The sequence below is a fragment of the Barbus barbus genome (genome assembly GCF_936440315.1).
Source record: "Barbus barbus genome assembly, chromosome: 15".
NCBI lineage: Eukaryota > Metazoa > Chordata > Actinopteri > Cypriniformes > Cyprinidae > Barbus > Barbus barbus.
In genome coordinates this window covers 29217104-29237179 of record NC_136743.1, presented here as the reverse complement: position 1 = coordinate 29237179, position 20076 = coordinate 29217104, and the positions used below count along the sequence as shown (strand labels likewise).

At 36.3% G+C, this 20076-nt stretch overlaps 1 protein-coding gene across 1 annotated transcript in view; it reads right to left on the bottom strand.

The window, feature by feature from the left end:
• kcnt2a (potassium channel, subfamily T, member 2a) overlaps positions 1-19216 on the bottom strand; it is a gene marked incomplete at both ends in the record, with an annotated part of 30788 nt that extends 11572 nt beyond the window's left edge. Inside the window, 19 exons of the mRNA XM_079435776.1 lie at positions 211-282; positions 421-593; positions 1541-1646; positions 1768-1978; positions 2797-2990; positions 3118-3267; positions 3699-3807; positions 3947-4055; positions 5525-5588; positions 6885-7021; positions 7691-7852; positions 8210-8390; positions 16198-16292; positions 16813-16896; positions 17541-17615; positions 17817-17876; positions 18537-18550; positions 18841-18920; positions 19125-19216. Coding sequence (XP_079291902.1) covers positions 211-282; positions 421-593; positions 1541-1646; positions 1768-1978; positions 2797-2990; positions 3118-3267; positions 3699-3807; positions 3947-4055; positions 5525-5588; positions 6885-7021; positions 7691-7852; positions 8210-8390; positions 16198-16292; positions 16813-16896; positions 17541-17615; positions 17817-17876; positions 18537-18550; positions 18841-18920; positions 19125-19216 — 2168 coding nt within the window. The remainder of the gene's footprint in view (positions 1-210; positions 283-420; positions 594-1540; positions 1647-1767; positions 1979-2796; positions 2991-3117; positions 3268-3698; positions 3808-3946; positions 4056-5524; positions 5589-6884; positions 7022-7690; positions 7853-8209; positions 8391-16197; positions 16293-16812; positions 16897-17540; positions 17616-17816; positions 17877-18536; positions 18551-18840; positions 18921-19124) is intronic.
• Positions 19217-20076: the final 860 nt, after the last annotated feature.

Below are 20076 nucleotides of genomic sequence, written 5' to 3'. Positions count from 1 at the left end.
CTCATTTGTTTCTGGGTTTTGGGACTCATTCCTTCGGCACTCTACTGTCAAGTGAGTGAGCTATTTAATACAATGTGTTTGTTATCTCAAGAAGGTGACTCTCAGTGTACAACAGCAAGCTTATCCTCTTCCGGACGACAAATTGTAAATGGATTATTTGAAGACAGGATTCAAACAAACACGATAATGTATCATGATAATGTCCCTTGCCTGTCGATTGATCCAAGCAAGTAATATATCATTGGGAACCAACATATAGTCTCAAGAAACTCTGCATCTGGCCTAAAAGGAAGAAATTCAATATTTAGTAGACATCAGGGGAAATTTAACTATAACTGCAAGACTACAAGATATTGGCAACTAAAGTAAAGCTCAATGAACGAGGTGAAGGAGAGTGATGTGCAAAATTAAGATGTTTACTCATGTTCCAAGAGCAGCACGATGGGACACAGTTCATTCTCTGATCTGTAAGAGGCTCGTAATGGGAGGATGAAGTTGTACAGGCCATTTCCTGTGGTCTCAGCAGACACAATGATGAGCTTATTCTTCAAACCGTATGCTTTGACATCATCTTTGTCTTTGTGGTTGCAGGCCTTGGACAAAAACTGACATGAAAATAAAGCAATGCAATATTACCATCAAGGAACACAATGGAAACAACCTTTTTAACTTTGTTGTGTTATCCTTGATGAATTGAATGTATTTCACTGATTTTCTGTGTAATAAATAATATTTTTTTTTACAATTTAACATAAAACTAGTGATTCCCAGGATCCTACAGTGAATATTTAAACATATTCATAAAACATACATTATTTTTGTGAAACATACAGTAAAATATTAATATAATGTAAAAAAAAACTTTATTCCTGTGATGAAAGCTGCATTTTCAGCATCATAACTCCAGTTTACAGTGATTCTTCAGAAATCTCTAAAATGCTGATTTGCTGCTGAGTTATTATTGATGCTTAATAATAATAGTTCTTCCTCTTATTTACCAATGTTAAAAACAGTTTTTGCTGCTTAATATTTTGTGGAAACATTTTTAGGATTCAGGATTCAAATTTAGCTTTGCCTCCCAGAAATAAATTACATTTCAAAATGTATTGCAATAGAAAACAGTTACTTTAAATTGTAACACTATTTCTCAATTTAATGTTTTTACTGTATTTTGAGCACATAAATGCAGCCTTGGCAAGCAAAAATTGTAACGTTTCCAAACTTTTGACAATTAATGTATGCAAAGCTGAATACCTGATTCTTCAGTGATCGTTCGGAAATCAGTGTAATATGCTAATTTGCTGCTAATTATCAATGTTGGAAACAGCCGTGCTGCTCAATATTTTTGTGGAAACAGATACATTTTTAGAAGTTGAAAAGAACACCATTTATTTGAAATGGGAATCTTTTGTAAATGTTTTTACTGTTGCTTTTAATAACTTTAACAAACTTTTACTTTCTACCTGTAGTAATTTAGTACAATTATTGTTGTAAATTTAGATTGTCCACCCAAGTGTAATCAAGATACTGTATGTAATACCTTTTGTAGCTGCATACAACATTTGGGTGCTTTCTCTCTCCGTAAATGGCAAAGTATCGGTGAGCTTCCGATGTAGGGTAAATCTGGAGGATATCCCTTAATGTAACTGCAAAAATTTCAGGAGATTTCATTCACGTAGCAGCCATCTTGACATTACTCATTGTTTCTTTGTTGACATTTAATCAAACACACAGATTATTTTCTCTCTCAATGAAATAAATAATTACCCATTGCTGCCTTCGCTTCTAGTGCAGGGCTGACATGGGCTCTTTGACTCATCGATGAGCAGGTTGTCCGTCTGAAAGGAAGGTGAATCAGGCAATTCCAGAACAGGAACCGTGTTTGGTTTTCTGGTCTCAGATATAGTAGTTTCAAATGAGAGCGTTCGACCTAAACCGGACGAAATGCTTATTTCCTGCATGTCTATAGCCATGGTACCTTTAGGAAATACAAACAAAAACCTTTAGACAAATATATATTGAAACATCACATTTTTGAGAGAATTCAAAGTGCACCAAAGGTCTGAAATTTAAGTTGTTATGCAATGAAATGCTTCTCCTCTGCTGAAACTCTCCAAATTATAATGGCACAGACATTTAAAATGTTTGGATATACACTACTTGCGTAGTATGTGTGTCATTAATTTCAGAAATGGGAGTATTTTTGAAAGAAGTATCTTATGCTCACCAAGGCTGAAGGGAAGATTATGGTGCTTCTTGTCATTTTGAAAGTTGACACCCATTTGCTTACATTATATGGAAAAGAGTGGGCAGGATACTCTTCAAACATTCACCAATTGTGTTTTACTATTGTTTTGAACTTTGTTTAAAATTGATGAAGAAATCCTGAAAAAATATATCACTGTTTCCACAATAATAACTTTCGCAGTGCGAAAGTTTTCAACATTGATAATAATAAGAAATGTTTCTTGATTTTTGTTTCAGCATATTAGAATGATTTCTGAAGGATCATGTGACACTGACGACTGGAGTAATGATGCTGAAAATTCAGCTTTGTATCACATGAATAAAGTACATTTTAAAATATATTAACACAGAAAACATTTATTTTAAATTGTGATAATATTTCACAATATTACCATTTTTACTGCATTTTTTTTAATCAAATAAATAGAGCCTTGGTTAGCATAAAAGACTTCTTTCAAAAACATTAATTCTTTCAAACCCCAAACTTTGGTATTGCTGTGATATGTACATTTTCTTTCTTTGAATTATTATAATGCTCATTTGTCTGACCCATGCTAGTAATAGCGCTGCTGGTTGGAGGTTGAGTCTTGTTTCCTATCTTGGCCTTAAAGCAGGAGTTCTCCTCTTTGCTAAGACTGATGTAGAAGCACATGTCCATAGGGTTCATGATGTGCTGAGGACCAGGGTTCAGCAGTATATTCTTAGTGTCGTCAGGACAGACTCCAATGAGACAGATGCCGTACCTACAAACATGAGAGATATATACACAAGTAAGAAGGAAGAAGTGGCCATTTTTGAGGAATCAAATGTCTTTTTCAATGTACTGTAGATTTAATGCATTGCTCAAATATGCTTTTCCCACATACTCACTTATTATATGCATTAAAGGAGGCATAAGGGAAGCTCTTTCCCTCATACTCAGAAAAGAAGATGCTTTCTTTCAGAACAATGCTGTACACTTCATTTCCTGAGCATTTCCCATAAATCCTGTGCCAGTCCTCGGGAGAATGCTGGCCCTCTCTGCAGAGATACACATCGTATAATATAGAATTTTCCTTTTGAGTTTTACAACTTGGGGGTGCGTGAATAACAAAATCCAAGAGCTAGATTCACTAAACAGGGCAAATTAGCATGAGATCGCAATCGCCTATGGGAGTGGAAAATTCTCTGGAGTCCATAATACACAAAACCTTTTATGTTTTCAGTTGAAAATAATGTTGTGTAAACGCCCACTTATTAAACTCCATAAATTATGCATCTGAAAGAGAAGCTCCGACAAATGCATTTGCAAAAATATCTATGTCCACAGATAAGTGTCTTTAGTCAAATCTGACAATAGGTTTTTTTTTTTTTTTACTACTAGGGTTTGCGGTGGTGCAAGCCTCAAAACGTTTTTGGGTGAACTATTCCTTTAAGTGTTTTTGATATATCATCAGGCTAAGTGTACTCACAGGCCTTGAGATGTGTGCACCAGCAGGGTGATGAAGGTAGATGTGGCAGGACAGATGCAGTTCAGGGCCAGCATAGCGTATTTAAACTCTTCCTCACAAACAATATGATCTGAAGGGCAAAATAGCAGTACAACTTTGTTGGAAAGATCTGCGTGAAAGTCTTTTCTGTCAAAATCAAAATCTTTTGCTGCATTCATACATTGTTTGAAATGTTCTGGAATCATCTACAAAGATCGATTTAAAAGTACCTGCAAATTTCACATGAAATTTGTTTTCTGGTTTGAGAATCTGAACAAAAAGAGTGCAGCTTGGAGCAAAGTCCTTCACTGCCCAAGCCCTCAGGATGGTCTGGTGATCCTGAGAAGAAACAAATAAGTTATTAAAGGTGGAATATTCATAGAAATGATCATAAATATAGCTCTGAAAAAAAAATACATATTCTATATGTCCCATCCGTTCACTGATGACTTAAGGGGGCAATGAACTGAGAAATCAAAATTCCCTTGATCTTTTGACATATCATAGGCCATTGTGCTATAAAAGCATCCTGTAAGTTTCAGAACTCAAAACTTTCATTAGTCTAAAAACAGCTTATATTGAAGTCAGTCTGCCAAAACGACAGCTTATGGAATGTGCCACTTTATGACGTAATAGTGTGGATAAACAGAAGATGATCAACGCCTGCTTCTACATCACTGCCTGCTTAGCCCCGGCCACTGATTCACGCACGTAGTAGGTAAATGACAAGAGCGGCAAACACAGGTATACACAGAAAAAAAAATCAATAAACTTTATTTCACGAACTTAATTTTTAAAAAAGTGCCAGACCGCGTCAGTAAGAAATTTGCAGGTTTGTTTACAAATAAGGCAGGATTTTCATCCAGATTGACACTAAAAGATGATTCTGTGCTGATTATATTGGATCCGACAGTAATGTCACACCACACAAGTTTAAGTAAGTGTGTGTTTTTATTACATGACCACTATTGCTTCATCTGTTATTACAGATTGTTTGACATGTACTGAGTATGTGTTTTGAACTTAAATCTGTCATGAGTCCGGACCCAGCAGTTCTTCCTTTCACCACCAGAGGTCACCATCTCCCGACCTCCCGGACTCTATTCCCCTAACTCCACACACCTGTTACATATCACACACACCTGTCACATATTACACACACCTGTCACAGATCACACACACCTATCACATATTACACACCCAGCTGTTCCCTATTGTCATGGACTATTTATACACCACACTCCCGCTGCTCTGTCTGGTTATATTAATTGTATTTGTTTGTAGGTTGTGGATGCAAACACCTTCTGTCGCCGTATTTGTATCCCTTTCCAGTTTCGGTTTGAGTTGTTTTTCAGATCCTGTCTGATCTGTTTCTGTTTCCGTTTTTGGACTGTGTCTGCTTTTTGTTTATTAAATTGAGGTTATACCTGCGTTTGGACCCAGACCTTGTCTTTTCCACGGCGCTCTCACAGCGTCCCGTGACAAAATCAGCAGCGGCCATCTATGAAGGATGTAAGCTGTCAAACATGCACAAGCCAATCATAGCTCATTCTTCTGGGCATTTACTGCAGAGTCCACAATCTGCCATGCCTATTCAAACAGAGTGTTCTATCGAGGGGGGTCAACTACTTCTGAATTGTGTTTTTTGATGTAAAAATCTTCATAACATTATAAGCGGACCTCAAAGAACAGTACAAAATAAAAATAAAAGGTAGTTCATGACTGCTTTCACAATAATGCTTTAAATGTTTTAATCATAATTAAGCATTTCTTCACTTTTTGATGAAAAAAATCTCAGTAATACATACAGCTGCATTGCGGTCAGCCTCACAGCGGCAGGTCAGAATGAAACAAGCCTCAGCATTATCCAGCCTGTGTGGAAAGACTTGTTTTCAGAGAATATATCTTGCATTAAGTTTCTTACACCATTCACATTTCTTTGATTGTTTAAAGTGTAAACTTTTTGAATTTAGTTGGCTTTATGTTTAAAACCAGACAAAACAATTTTGGGTAACTCTTAATTTTGCAGTGTCTTTGTTACACATTACATGTACTCACTAAAGTAATAACAGTAAATTATGCATACTTACATGCAACTTTTTTTTCTGGCCAAAATATATGCTAAATGTATGTTATAAGCAGTGGATCTCAATGAAATACATTTGTGAATTTGAAAATATATTTAGTTTCAATCTTCATATTCCAAAATATTTGTCAAAATATATTTCAGAGCCAATAAACATTTCCAATCTTACAGTTGCCTTTGTATATTTAGGCTTAATGCAAATGTGGATGGAACAGCCTACTACAGATCAAAATTAGATTTACAATGATTTAATAATGTTTCAATTTTTAAATGCAGTATATTGTAAAAAATGGAACATTATAAAGTATGTTCTTTGCTGATTTTTATCAAAATGTGTTCTGTTCAAATAAGTCTTTTCTTCAAATGTGACGTGAATGTTTTTTTGTTTTTTTTTTTGGATTGAATTATACGGAGGGCATATCTTTATATTGTTAAAATACATTTTTAAAAATACACAAAAATGGCCAAAAACATATTTAAAAATCTAAAATATATTTGAAAATATATGTATATGAAAATATATTTTGGAACATATTTTAGCAAAAATATTTTGGCTATTTTTTGTTTAGATTTTTAAATATATTTGAAAATATATATTTTTTCTGAATGGGTTAAATGTACAATTACACTTTAACAAGGACATTGTTAAATAAAGATTAACCCAGTTTTGCAACAGTGTCAGAAAAATTTATTTAAATCTTGATATCTTACACAATTTGTTTTTCTCAAAAATACTGATTAGATTTGTTCTTTTTGATGACGATGATGATTAAATCCTTTAAGGCAACACATTGGCATTTGGGTTCTGTTCCATGTAAATGTGATTCCCAATGAAAATTAGATCAAGTTTTAAACTTGGATAAAAGCATCTGCTAAATGTAAATGTACATGCAAATACCCACTCGACAAAAATTTTCAAATATGATCATTTATAATTAATGTCTGTTTTTAAAAGAAATACTCAGCTTGATAACCCAGAAGGCTTGGCAGCAGCTGCACAGCAGAAGCCCAGTGTATATATGGGATGTGTTAAAAAGGCTCAAGATATTGCAGCAGATAAACATAAATGTCTTCAAACTCACTTTGCTCTGACCAGATCTTGATCTTTGAGGGCAGAGCCCTGCATATATATGACTCTGTGTGACCACATCGGGAAACGCAGCACCCGTCTCACTGCTGCGTCCTGCTCTGCTGGGCAAAGGATGATGACATGGTACTCCTGGAAGGCAACAGCCACAAGACTTGAACAGTTGAAATTTCAGGAAAAAAAATTCTGGCATTTTTAATTTTTCACAAAACCTACTTTTGCAAACTAGTCCTAGGTTTTTTGCCCGATTGGAACCAAATCTGGGCCGAAAGATACTCTGGAGTCCAAATATCAAAAGGTATTAGAAAAAAGGTATTAGTGGCGGTGCCACTTCTACTAAAAACTCTTGAAACAGAATGAGTTATTTACCATATTGGGTTATCATATGTATTGGTTTGTGGCGATTGGCCACTTGGTGCTGCTATAAAATAGAAAAACATAAAAATGGCTGTAACTACACCATCCTTTGTCCGATCGACTTGGAAACTGTCATACAGTGTCTTTCTCCTAAATGCCATTATTGATTGTCAGGATATTTGTGTATCTTGTAATTGCTACTGTAATACTGCAGTGTATGTGACTCTAAAGAAGCATGCAAAGTTTTATGGAGATTGAACCATAGGTGGAATTATAACTGTTATATAAAAGTGAAAAAAACTGTATTTATATGGCAAATGACATGTCTTTTTCATCGCTGATTTAGATGGTTGCAAGACAATTTTACAATTGCGCATGAAGGCCTTAAAGTGCCTGAACCCAGATAATTGGTGCTTGCAGCTATATTTTATTTTTGTAATGTACCTGAAGTATGGGGTGAGCATAAAATTCATTTAGGAAATCCATCAGCAGGTCGATTTTGATTGAACTGACACACAGCACCACGTGTCTCTCAGCTTCTGCTCTTTGCTTGCTGTAATCTCCTGACTTCTGCCGCTCTATCCACAAGTAGGCCAGCTCCTCAAACTAGTGCATCACATCACACAGAGAAAACACCATAATGCACTGCATTAGCTCTCATTCTTTAATGACACTGCCGTGACAGTTGCTGCAGATTATAATTCTTCTGAGACATCCCTCATGGGATTTAGGTATTAAGTGTATAAACATTGTGAAGCCATTTGTGAGTGAACTAACCCTTGAAAATTTAAAAGTAAAAACATTAAAGTTACAAGTTATGCCTGCTCTTACTTTAATAATAAGGTGAGAATAAATGGGCTTTTATCCATTAAATCCATTTTTCCCTAGTACATCATGCGATATATGGTCTACAATGGTTGTTATTCATTGCTGTTTTAGAGTTTAGTATCAAGGCAAGCTTACCTGGATAGGCAGGACTATTAAAGCCACAAATATCATAATAACAACCAGCAACTTGGAGGGCCAGACATCAGGAAGGACATCTCCAAACCCAACTGTAGAGAAGGTCACGATGCAGAAGTAGAAAGAGTCAAAAACTGTGATTTTTTTCCCAGCGCGCTGCAAGTGCTCAACACCACAAATGCTGGAGAGACGAGGAAAAAATTAACAAAAGCAGACAACACAAAGGAGTCCATGTTAGTTCTGCAGCACATGAGGGACTGTATACTACAGTCATATATGTATTAATGAATTATATGTTTACAAATTGCACTCATTATGGAAGAGAATTGAAACATTCACGGCAACACAATCCTGCAATACACAATTTTCATTTTGCTGTGCATATTCTTGAATGATGCAATTTTGATCAATCTTGATCATGGTTTTGCTTTTCATTAATATGATTTTAGAAAGTCAATAATGAAAAGCAATGCCACTATTGTCCTCTCATGATTTCATATGGATATACTGTTCTTTATTTTCCCTGTTCATGATTGACCATATGTAGAGTTTAAAATGAATCACTCAATTAAGTTTGATGTTTCAAAGTTATTTATGAACTTTGCACAGAGACAAAATCAGTAAACGCTGACAAAAGCAGCATAAAATCAGCATGATGGCCATAATGCATGTAAACTGACCATGTTATATGTTACATGCATTATGCACAAAAATATTTGTATATGCATATATGCACAAATATTTGTTTACGAAGAGACATGAGATATGCACGCTCCATTTCTGGGTAAAACCATCACACATTGACTTACATGCAAGAGTGCACATAAGTTTTTCACTCTGGGTCTCATATGAGAACCTGGATATTTGGTTTGGTCCTCACACGGGCCACGGCATGTAGTGTGACCCATTAAATATAACTATAAAAAAATAAATGAATAATAGTAAATGATAATAATATTATTCTTTCTTTCTTTCTTTTTTTTTCTTTTTAAATAAAATAATAAACTAAATAATCAAGTGTGATAATACTATTTTATTTTAAAATAATAAGGGTGTATTACATACAAATACAATTATTCTATAGTAAACTTAAAAATAAAATGCTAATATTTTTATTATTATTATTATTATTTTCATCAATGCTTATTATTTTTCGATCCGTGACCATTGTTTGTATTTCTGAAAACGTAGCTTTCAATTTTAAATCTTGTGCAATATATTTTTACTTGCGTTTTTTTTTTTTTTAATTGCACGCTTGTTATTTTTTTTTATATCCGTGACTGCAATACTTTTGGCAGGAATCTGATCCCATAATTAACAGCTGTCAACCATGTCGGTACGCAAATGCACTCTCAGAACTTATTTACACAGCGCATTTTTAATTTTGATCGCGCATGGCGGACCTGCGGACCACTTATGTGCACCCCTGCTTATATGGCAAATGGACGTGAAGTGATGGGATCAGGAAATGACAAAGATCTTTTGCTCTGACTCTCTGTCTGCATTAGGCCTCCAAATAATACCAAGTCTATGAGCAAACAGCTTGTGAAAATCTCCTCTAAAAGCGTTAAGATGCACTTACTGCCAGTGTAATGGGGATTGTGTAGTGCTGTTTGTACATTTCTAATGATGAACACTTGACCACAGAGCAATTAGTATATTGCTTTAGTCCTGAGATAAAAGAAAAACCTCCAATATGTTGAAAACAAAAAGAAAGTTAATGTTGCTGAGGTCTACAGCAGATAATCTGCAGATATGTTATCTGAAAAACATTTATGCTTGACCATTTCTCTGAACTAACCTACTGGTGTTTTGGTGATTTTTAGTGGATGCATGACATCAGTTCTTCTCAAGTTTAAACAGTTCCCATACATTTTGTGTTATTTTTAAACATTCCAGCAAATATTTAAATTGTGCTTCAAAGCTGAAATACAATATGCATATTTTGCCCAGTTATTTTAGTCCCTACACTAGTTGCTGAAACTCAGATTTTCACAGAACATCATGTTCACAGAACAAAAATGATAGTTCTGGTCCTTGATTCTGATTGGCTGAGCCACATTCAAAATCGTTTTAAAGTACTTACAAACATACAGTGACTTCGTTAAATCAGTATTACTGTGCCACTAACCCAAAAAAAGACACCTCTCTCATATTTATTAATATAAAATAAAGTTACGTATTGTTGAAGATCTTTTTAATTACTTATTGCATTCTAATTATCACTACACAATATAATATTATACCAAATAAATTAAATCATTAATAAGAAAATCCTTATTGTCTTTTGTCAAAATCAATTTACACTGCAATTATTATTCCATTAATAATTTTACGAGATTAATGTTCTAAATATATAATTTTATGTATATCAAAATGAAATGAACAGAATTAAATTACACTATTCCCTGTACATACGAATCTAAACAGCCAGTAGGTGGCAGCCAGCAAGTCTTAATTCAATCACAGAATCACTCATTCAACCAATTCGTTCAAACTGAAGCAAGTGACCACTGTCTTTATGAATCATTGAATCATTTGCTCAAAAGAACTGAATCATTCAAAAACAAAACACCACTATAGCCGAAATCACCCCCTACTCCCTCAAATAGGGCACTATTTGAGCGAACAGCCATTTTTTTGGGGTGTCCGAAAGTGGACGTTCTCGAGTGCACTCATTCAATCCTGCAACGCACGGCAAAAACAAGTGTACAACCAATGAACACACACCGGCTAGAGATAACCCATAATGCACTGTGAGAGTTGCGCCGAATGAATGGCAGCATCTCGCCAGAAGATGGCGCCTGCAGTTGAATCATCCATTCATTTTAAAAGCGCTTGTCCACGGAATACAACACAAGTAGAAAATCATTGTAAATTGACTATTAAATTGTTTAACTAGGGTTTATATATATAACTTCCGTGACAGAGTTCAAGATAAATCCTTTAATCTTACTATTGTAGCTGCCCATTTCAAATGATTATTAAACAGCAAAGCAAACTAAATTCACTCACTTGTTTTCATTCATTCCTTCAAGTGATCTGTATGAGTGGACTAATGTAGGGAATAGGGAATGAGGGTATTGGGGAGATTTTGGATACAGCCTATGTGTTGCTGAGAGACACAACTATTCTGCTTAGTTTAGCATGGAGCTGAGCAGACAGAGAGCCAGGGCGACACTGAGGATCTGGAGGGCCGAGGTGGGGCTGAAGGCTCAGGTGACCGAGGCAACGGTGGAGACGGAGTGACTGAGGATGAAGGCTGAGCCGGAGGGAAGGAGGAGCCTGAGAGAGCCAGAGGGACAGAGTGACGAGGCGAAGCCAGAAGAGTGGAGTCCCGAGGCAGCAGATGATCAACGACTGACCAAGGCGGAGCCAGAGGGATGTGGGAGCCCGGTGGAGTCAGAGGGATGACGGGCCACGGTAGAGACGAAGGAGATAGAAGCTAGGGCTGAACGATTTTGGAAAATAATCTAATTGCGATTGTTTTTTACCAATATTGCAATTGCGTATTATTCAACAAAGACAAGAAATAAATCATTGTTTAGTATGACCAACACAATATTAGATAGATTAAGCATAAATATTATTTTCTGTAGGCCAGGCCTATATGTTATGATGAAATTAGGTGATGCATGAATTGATATGAATGACATTTTTAACAACTACAATCGCAGTATTATATTGACTGATTTGTTGAACTTCCAGCCTTGTAAGCATGTAATAATTACAACAACATAAAGCACTGACAAATAAGCCTGGTGTAAACATTAATATGAAATTCAGTAACAAATCACACAAACTAAAGTAGATTGCAGAAATATAAAAACAAATCTGTTGCTTTACCAAAGTCACTGTAATCAACATATGTAAACATGTGGATTGCACTTTTTAAACACTGTCTGTTAACTTTACACAGACTTAAAATAAATAAATAAATATATATATTACCTTATTATATAGCCTATATTATCTTAAGGTGGAAGTCTTCAGTAATGAAATGCACCGTAACACTGTTACTGCTTGAGTAATTCAAATCAGTGAAGATGACGTGTGCCAGGTCTTCAGAAAGAACAAAAGAAGGAAGGCCCCAGGCCCAGACGGTGTCACCAGCCTGTCTGAAATCCTGTGCTGACCAGCTGGCCCCCATCTTCACACAGATTTTCAACGGATCACTGGAGCTGTGCGAAGTCCCCTCATGCTTCAAACGCTCCACCATCATCCCCGTCCCAAAGAAACCCAAAATTACTGGACTTAATGACTACAGACCTGTGGCTCTAACATCTGTGGCCATGAAATCATTTGAAAGACTGGTTTTGGCTTATCTGAAGGACATCACTGGACCCTTACTGGACCCCCTGCAGTTTACCTACAGAGCAAACAGGTCTGTGGATGATGCTGTCAATATGGGACTGCACTTCATCCTGCAGCATCTGGACAGACCAGGGACTTATGTGAGGATCCTGTTTGTGGACTTCAGCTCCGCTTTTAACACCATCATCACGGACACCCTTCAGAATAAACTGTCTCAGCTCTCCGTCTCCACCTCCGTCTGTCAGTGGAACACCAGCTTCCTGACAGACAGACAGCAGTTAGTAAAGCTTGGTAAATCCACATCCAGCACTCGCACCATCAGCACTGGAGTTCCTCAGGGCTGTGTTCTCTCCCCACTGCTCTTCTCCCTCTACACCAACGACTGCACCTCTAAAGACCCCTCTGTCAAGCTCCTGAAGATTGCAGACGACACCACACTGATCGGCCTCATTCAGGATGGTGACGAGTCTGCTTACAGACAGGAGGTTAAGGAGCTGGCTGTCTGGTGCAGTCTTAACAAACTGGAGCTTAATACGCTCAAAACTGTGGAGATGATCGTGGACTTCAGGAGAAACCCCCCTGCACTCCCCCCACTCACCATCATGAACAGCACTGTAACTGCAGTGGAGTCATTCAGGTTCCTGGGCACCACCATCTCTCAGGACCTGAAGTGGGACAATCACATTGACTCTATTGTGAAAAAGGCCCAGCAGAGGTTGTACTTCCTTCGCCAGCTGAGGAAGATCAACCTGCCACAGGAGCTGCTGAAACAGTTCTACTCCGCCATCATAGAATCTGTCCTCTGCACTTCAATAACTGTCTGGTTCAGCTCAGCTACCAAATCTGACCTCAGAATACTACAGAGGGTAGTCCGGACTGCTGAGTGAATCATTGGTACAACCCTCCCAGTCTCCAAGAACTGTACTCATCCAGAGTGAGCAAAAGGGCTGGTAAAATCACTCTGGACCCCTCACATCCAGCACACTCCCTCTTTGAACTGTTACCATCTGGTCGACGCTACAGAGCTCTCCGAACCAGAACGACGAGACACAGGAACAGTTTCTTCCCTCAGGCAATCCATCTCATGAACACTTGACAATAAAACGCGGAACACACAACTCTATTATTTATTCACCACACTTGCTTACTTTTTTATTTATCTAATTTTTTTTTTTTCAAATTTGCACACATCAGACCTGTACACACATAATTGTCTATATTATATATTGTGTTTTTGCTGTTTTGTACATTGCCTATTTGGATATTTGTATTATTCTTTATTATCTGTGTCCTGTCCTGTTGCTGTCTCTCTGTTGCACTGTGGAGCTTCTGTCACTAAAACAAATTCCTTGTATGTATAAACATACTTGACCAATAAAGCTCATTCTGATTCTGATTTCCATGTGCCTTTTGAAGTATGTTCATATCTCATTTATACGCTTTCAAACATTTCAAACACGTTTGCCAGGTTTTCACAACAAAACCCCCTACTCAAAACTATCCCAATCACGTTTCCAGGGGGAGTCCACCAGTAAAAAACATTTCGGGGGGTAAAATACATGTTTTTTGGAGGGGTTCCCCTGCTAAGATTCGTATTTCGGAAATACGCAAAATAAAACTAAAATAATGACTTTATTAAACAGTTATTCTCCTCCATGTCACCCTACCATGATGTATGTGTGTGATGCTTCTCGTAGCTTCATAAAATTACGGTTGAACCACTGATGTCAAATTGAGCATTTTAACGATGTCCTTACTACATTTCTGTGCCTTGACCATGGTAGGACCCTTGCTTTCTATGCAAGATCAGAAAGCTCTCGGATTTAATCAAAAATATCTTCATTTGTGTTCCGAAGATGAACAAAGATCTCAGTAATTGAACAACATGAGTAATTGATGACAGAATTTTAATTTCTGGGTGAACTATTCCTTTAAGTGTATGAAGTCCAGTTTTTCTCTGTAACCATTTGCAAAGTTGGTAAATATCAAATGTCCAACACTTTTTAGAGCCACTCTATTTTACAATTAGCTTGGCAACACAGCAAGGATTAATAAGGATGTGAACATGGATGGACAAGTACATTTGTGGTGAGTAAGTGCTCTCTAAAAGCAGAAACCACAGAAAATGAGCTGGTGAAGAACTAAGGAGAACTAAGGAGCTAGGGCAAAGCACAGGGCTTAAATAATAGGAGAGGGCCATAATGGAGAAACAGAAACAGGTGTGGAACTAATTAACAGGCCTGGAAACTGATAGACAAGGGAACTCAGGAAAACATGAAGACAGAAACAGAACATAAACGTGACAGTATTGAACTGTCATCTAAAGTGCAAAATGTGTTTCTATTCTAGAAAACAGCACTCTTGCTGGTATGATATTATTTAACTCTAAATGTTATAAAAACAAAGAATTTGAAGAATTCATACAGGGACAGTTATAATTATTATTATTATTATTATTTTTTTTTGTGGTATTTCAGACCTTGCAAGATGCTATTTTTCATCAATACCAGACTAGCTTGCTTGAAGTTAACCTTAATAGGGGGATACCAAGATTATTTTCAGACCCGGTTTACACCTGTATTTAGCGTTGTCTACTTGTGATTAGATTGACAAAAACCCATCTTAACATCAGGTGTAAACGGCCTAAATTTAGGGCAAATAATGTTTCTCCATGAGTTCACTGTGTTCAAAACGACTATAAAATCTGGTATTTTGTCATCCTCAGTCGTGAACGGGATAGTTCACCCAAAAATGAAAATTCTGTCATTAATTACTCACATATATGTCGTTCCAGACCCGTAAGACCTTCTTTCATCTTTGGAACACAAATTAAGATATTTTTGATTAAATCCGAGAGCAAGGGTCCTATCACAGTCAAGGCACAGAAACACAGTAAGGAAAAATGGTCCATATGACATCAGTGGTTCAACCGTAACTTTATGAAGCAACAAGAATACTTTTTTGTGCGCAAAATAAAACAAAAATAATGACTTTAATATACAGTTATTCTCCTCCATGTCACCCTACCATGATGTATGTGTGTGATGCTTCTCGTAGCTTCATAAAATTACGGTTGAACCACTGATGTCAAATTGAGCATTTTAACGATGTCCTTACTACATTTCTGTGCCTTGACCATGGTAGGACCCTTGCTTTCTATGCAAGATCAGAAAGCTCTCGGATTTAATCAAAAATATCTTCATTTGTGTTCCGAAGATGAACGAAGATCTCAGTAATTGAACAACATGAGTAATTGATGACAGAATTTTAATTTCTGGGTGAACTATTCCTTTAAGTGTATGAAGCCCAGTTTTTCTCTGTAACCATTTGCAAAGTTGGTAAATGTCAAATGTCCAACACTTTTTAGAGCCACTCTATTTTACAATTAGCTTGGCAACACAGCAGGGATTAATAAGGATGTGAACAAGGATGGACAAGTACATTTGTGGTGAGTAAGTGCTCTCTAAAAGCAGAAACCACAGAAAATGAGCTGCAATTCAATCCGTTTCTGACCCTGATCATGCTGCACGGCTAATACTGCAGTCTAAGCCAAGCGAGAGTGAACACTGATTAAGACCAGGAGACACAGTTGTTGGGAAATCCTGTCTGACAAGCAGTTTGTGGTCGAATTTGTGTGTGTTGCTTATATGTGAGTGGATATTTGACTGACTCACAAAGTGAAAATGAGGCAGACGATGGTAGAGATGAGGATGAGGAGCTGATTGAACATGGCTGACTGTGTCCGGTGAATAGCACGATGAAGATCATTCTGACAGCCACAAAGAAAAAGATGTCAATATATTTCTGTCATGACAACTCTCAAGGTTTTAGCATGGTAATGCACATGGCAATGTTAATCTGTTTAGTCTTGTCAAAACAGATCTGCTACACTGCTGCTGCTGCAGAGCAAGTACCAAGACTTGATACTGCCAACACATCCACAACATGCTGCTATGAGCATGTAAGAAATACTGCTGCTGCACATACTGTATAAAATATTTGCAATAACCCCCATATATAGCATACATGAATCACCCCGTAGCAGATCTATACAGGTGGAGCTGGGGGAGGTGGAGGGCTTCTGAAGTGCGCTGCAACTGCTACAGCAAGCAGTAGCCAAGTATTTGAATGTTGAGCAGCGAGCTCATTGGCTGCTGATACAAAATAAACCAATCAGCTGCGCCATGTGATGATGTTATTATGTCAGATTGAGTTATCAGACAGCACCATCTAGAGTTTCATGACAGAATTTATACATTTTTGATACTTTCTTCCAAACATATACTCACAATCATGCTTTCCAAAGCACGTTTTGCCAGCCAGCAGTTCAGAAACACAGGAATGAAGAGGTTTCGGAGAGGACGATAAAAAATCTGTTACAACAAAGAGAAACCATTAATTTTTTAGAAAAAACTGTAGCACTTAACGAAAATACAAATGTAATCCATAAAAAACAGTGTTGGGGAGTACCTATAGTGACATGTAACGGCGTTACATAATTTAATTACGAAATAAATGTAACTGTAATTCATTACAGTTATTAAGAAAAAATGTGTAATTAAATTACAGTTACTAATGAAAATGTTAACGATTATAATGAAGGTTACATCTGAATATTTTGTAGTTGCTAGGTTGTTCAGGCAGGATAGTTGCCAGGGGAGTTGCTGTGTGGTTGTTGGGGTGTTCTGGTGGTTGCCAGGGTGTTGCTATGTTGTATTCTAAGTGATTAATTATAAGCCCAAGTCAAAAGGAGTCTTCGTGATATTCTGGTTTCTGGATAGTTTATATTTAGGAAAATCTCTATGTATAAGCTAAAGTATAAGATATGCTTGCTTTACCAAACAACACTGATAATAAAAGAAGACCAGATGAACGCATTAATTGATTATACCTTAAATCGATCTTTATATAATCTTTAGATCAGAAAGAATTGTGTTTAGGTGTGGCAGTACCAACATCATGGCACTATTAGTGTCAGTTTTTTGTTGTGCCAACAGTTTTCCAATGATATACTTACTCCAATCACAAAGGGCACAGTGTCAATCATTTCCAAGATAAACACTATTTGAAGTACCTGCTGCCATATGTTTCCCTAGATCATCAGAGAGAGCACAAACAAACAGAATGATCACAGATGTTATCAATACAGTTGCATGGAAAATATATCGGTAGGTTGCCTCTATTAATTGTTAATTTTGCACCATGGTTTCAGGTTCATTGTTTCGAAATGCTTCTTGTAAACTAACATCTGAGATAATGCTAGGAAAATACAAAAAATTTAATAAAATCATACCTTGTATCGTAGATATGTCAGCAGGATTCTTATGAATAAACATATGACTGCAACAGACACCTAAAGAAAATAACTCTTAAATACATACACCAAACACCAATGAATATTCTATTGATTATTAATAACTTTATATCGGTTCCATAACACAAATCTCTCACAAAATAATCCAAAAATACTACAGAAATGGTTGGATATTACAATCTGCAAGATTACCTGTGCACCCCAAACTGTCGGATTTCGGTGAACCCAAATAATTGAGGCCCTGACAACAATACAGGGTTATTAAAATGAAAAAATCAGAGCAATTCTATATTCAATTTTTGTTTACAGTTCATTGGAACTACATACCAGTTGATTTCAAACAGGGTATAATTTTTGTATGGGCACTCAAAACTATGAGGAGAGAAGAAATATCAAATATCAATATGGAACAGTCATTTTTATAGTAGTATGTAAACTGAATAGAAAAATGTAGTAATCGGAATATAAGAAGTTACTTTTACATAATGAGGCAATTTATTTATTTTCTAGTTTTGTTATACAAAAACTCATTCTACTTGGGCCAGATGTTTTATTATATTGTCATTCTGACTGTGAATAAGGAATTAGAGACAAGAAAAAAAAATATATATACCATTTATGATCAGCTTCACTTGAGTCCATCAGCACTCTGGTTATATACAAAATGCAGCTTAACACATTGAGCGAAAGATAAAATACTCGTAGGATGAGACCTGAATAATACAAAAACACTGTTTATAAACCATTTTAGACAGTGGTAATACAAAAAAAAGCATGTGATACATGCACTCAACAAGTGAGATTTTTGGAACATAAATATAAACATATTATATTCATAAATTTAATTTTAGACCAGTGTGAAATTATAAACAATGTTCTTTAAAATATATATATTTTATATAATGTTTTGAATTCCTTGTATTATGGCAACAAGAAACATAATTTTAAGATCTGCGAATTTAACAGGAAAATAAAGTGTAAAGAGAAAAAATCTGAGTCATACTGGATCGTTGGTTTTTGATGAAGTAAAACTGCAGGCGTTGTTTGAAACTATTCTCTTTGACGTTGAAGTCAACCTGCACCCTATACGGCAAAGCACAGAATTATCCTACTGATTAAACAATGCATGATTGTTATCTCTCATAAATACTTCTTAAAATGTGATGTTCTGATTTTCTACTGGAGTACAGTTAGCATATTGTTTTTGAACACAACAATATAAAAATGCATGAGGATTTCAATTGTAAGTCATTAGACAGCACGGAGGAGGAATCTGGAGGCACTTACTTGTCATCGTTTTGCCGTGTCTGCTCTCGAAGCAAAAAATCACTGAATCTGTATCTAGGCAAGGGTGCCACTCCGTTTTCTCCATTGGCCATATTTCTCAAAAGCGCAATAAACTCTTTACCAGATCAGTAAGACAACTTCATATGAGCCCAATAGTTTGTTTGTGTCTTTGCCTTTTTCCAACTATTCTTAATATTTCAGGGTCGAGCTACAAAATAAGATCAAAGTGCAATCGCTCTCTCCAATCCCTTTGTCTCTCTTCCCAGAGTAAACGCTCACATCTGGTAACTTCAGTGTGATTGATAGACGCAAATATGCAAATGTTGATGCAAATAGGCTATTGATGCTTCCCCTCAGCAGCAGCTTCTTCTCACAGAAAATAAATAAATAAATAAAGTAAACAGTTTTTATTTATTAGTCAGGTAGGCTACAATGTGTATTTAGCAGGAGCATTCAAGAAACTGTATGAACAAATATAAAAATAAAATACTAGCTTGATTCCTATTAAAGCAACTGTATTAAAGATTTTCAGTCAAGAGTAGTGAGTGATTTTTCTCTTTGTGTTTGGTGTTTTATTAACATTAAAGGAATAATTCACCCAAAAATTTAAATAAGCTAGTGTTTTATTTTTATACCTTCATTTACTCACTCAAAAGTTGTTTTAAACCTGAATGAGTTTCCTTTTTCTGCTAAACAAACAAACGCTATTTTGAAGAAGGTGGAAAACCAAACAGGTGCTGGTCCACAGTGACTTCCATAGGATTTTTTCCCTACTGGTGGACCAGCAACTGTTTGGCTATCCAGAATCTTCTAAATATCTTATTTTGTGTTCAGCACAAGAAATAAATTAATACAGGGTTGGGACAACATGTGAATGAAAAAATAATGACAGAAATTAAATTTTAGGGTGAACTATGCCTTTAAATACAGTCGGCAGCATGTTTAGCCTCCT